General features: G+C 54.1%; 1 protein-coding gene across 1 annotated transcript in view; it reads right to left on the minus strand.

Moving 5' to 3' along the window:
* Positions 1-1,366: 1,366 nt before the first annotated feature.
* Positions 1,367-1,703, minus strand: part of LOC105305167 (alpha-1-antichymotrypsin-like) — a 2,601-nt gene continuing 2,264 nt past the window's right edge. The window contains 1 exon segment of the mRNA XM_023522952.1: positions 1,367-1,521. Within this exon segment, the coding sequence (XP_023378720.1) occupies positions 1,367-1,521 (155 nt within the window).

Consider the following 1,703-nt stretch of genomic DNA (forward strand, 5'->3'; position numbering starts at 1 on the left):
CCACCTTTCCCCTGACCCCCTCCCTGTCCCCGTGGTCCTGGGGTGACAACTGTCCTCTGGTCTCTCTGCCTGGTGAGCTGCCCTTCCTTAGCGGACCCCTTCAATGGGCATCACCTTTCTCTTTAGGCTCCATGGCCCTCATTTCAAGGGAACGCCTCCTCTTCAGAGCTCGTTTGCTCAGCCGAGGGGGCTGAATCCTGACAGCTTCCCTCCAGCCCAGAATTCTCTCTTGCACTTCTGAACAAATGCCTTCGCCGTCTCCTGGGAACCGCAGGGTTGGGGTGCGCCCAAATCTGAATGCGTCAACTTCCCCCCGCGACACGTCGCTCCTGCTGGCCGGTATGCTACCTTAGAGCATTCTTGGCCAGCACCAGGAGCCGAGCCCAGGTGTGGATTACTCTCCCTTCCTCTCCACCGGTTCACACCAGCTCTCATCACAGCCTTCGACTCGTCCCTGCTCTCCCTCTACAGCTGGGATCCATTGTGACCCCAGTGCCTGCAACAGCCCCTTCAATGCCCAGCTCACAGCCCCCCGCTTCCGCACAGCAGCCACGGTCATGCTTCTCATACGCAAATCCGCTTGTATCGACTCTCTGCTTAAACTCCTTTAAAGCTGCCTGTGGCTCTAAGGAGCCATTCCAGAATCCTGACTGAACCTCCAGGCCCCCAGGGGTCTGGCAGCCCCTCCACCTCGCAGCAGCAAATGCAGACACCTCCTCAGACGGGCTGGCACTGCTTCCCACACCTCTCCTGCCCCAGCTCGGCCGTCCTTGGGCTCCTGGGCTACTTTTCATAGGATGTGGCTTCACATCCTTGGCCACAAGGGCCCCTCTGGACATGTCCTTGCATTGTCATTCCTTTTGGAAAGTGGGGTGCAGAGGAGAGTGGCAGGCTGCCCAGTTACCCGCTTTTGTCCAGACTATTCTGTTTCTAGGATGCAGCGCAAGGCTCCCTGGTATTCTTGTCTCGTATTCTTGTCTCATATTTTCATCACGATTGCCCTATAGCTCTCGTTATTACCTGTTACCTCCTCCTGCTCCGCTGGGCACTGCACGCTAGCCAGGAACTTTTACCCCATTTTACCAGTGAAAAAAACTGAGGGAAGAGAGTTTTAATTATTTGCCCCATAGGCAGTAAAAGGTGGAGCATGGGATGGGGTCCACCGCTGATTTTACCCCAGAATCTTCCCCTGAATGCAGGGAGGTGGGGAAGGGTTGTAACCCAGCTCTCCTGGGCTTGGAGTCGTCCCAGGGAGGGCGATTGGATAATAAGAAATGCAGTTATGTATGCGAATTCGAGCTCATCCAAACGTCTGCCTGACCTTCATCGTTCAAGCTCCCAATGCAGAAGGGGAATTGTCCAAACTTTAAAGACTCATCTGAGTAACCACCAGGTTCTTGGCACCTGTGACTTCCGACAGGTCAGCCGGATTGATAAAGACCTGCTTCATGCCCAGCTGAGGGAGCATGTGTTCCAGATCATAGCCGCTAGAGATGGAAAACTTTGGCAGGTAAAGGTCATCTATTCATCTAGGAAATGAGAAAAATAAACGGACATCTGCTTGACTCAGTGCCCACCTACCACCCACCTCACGGTGTGGTCTGCCCTGGTTTCTCTCCAGCCACCCTCTGTTCACTGGCAATATGTATTCATTTCCCCTTCTTAATTCACAGATGATCCATTCACACCAGCAAGTGCCTACA

This window comes from Pteropus vampyrus, unplaced genomic scaffold (assembly GCF_000151845.1).
Source record: "Pteropus vampyrus isolate Shadow unplaced genomic scaffold, Pvam_2.0 Scaffold367, whole genome shotgun sequence".
NCBI lineage: Eukaryota > Metazoa > Chordata > Mammalia > Chiroptera > Pteropodidae > Pteropus > Pteropus vampyrus.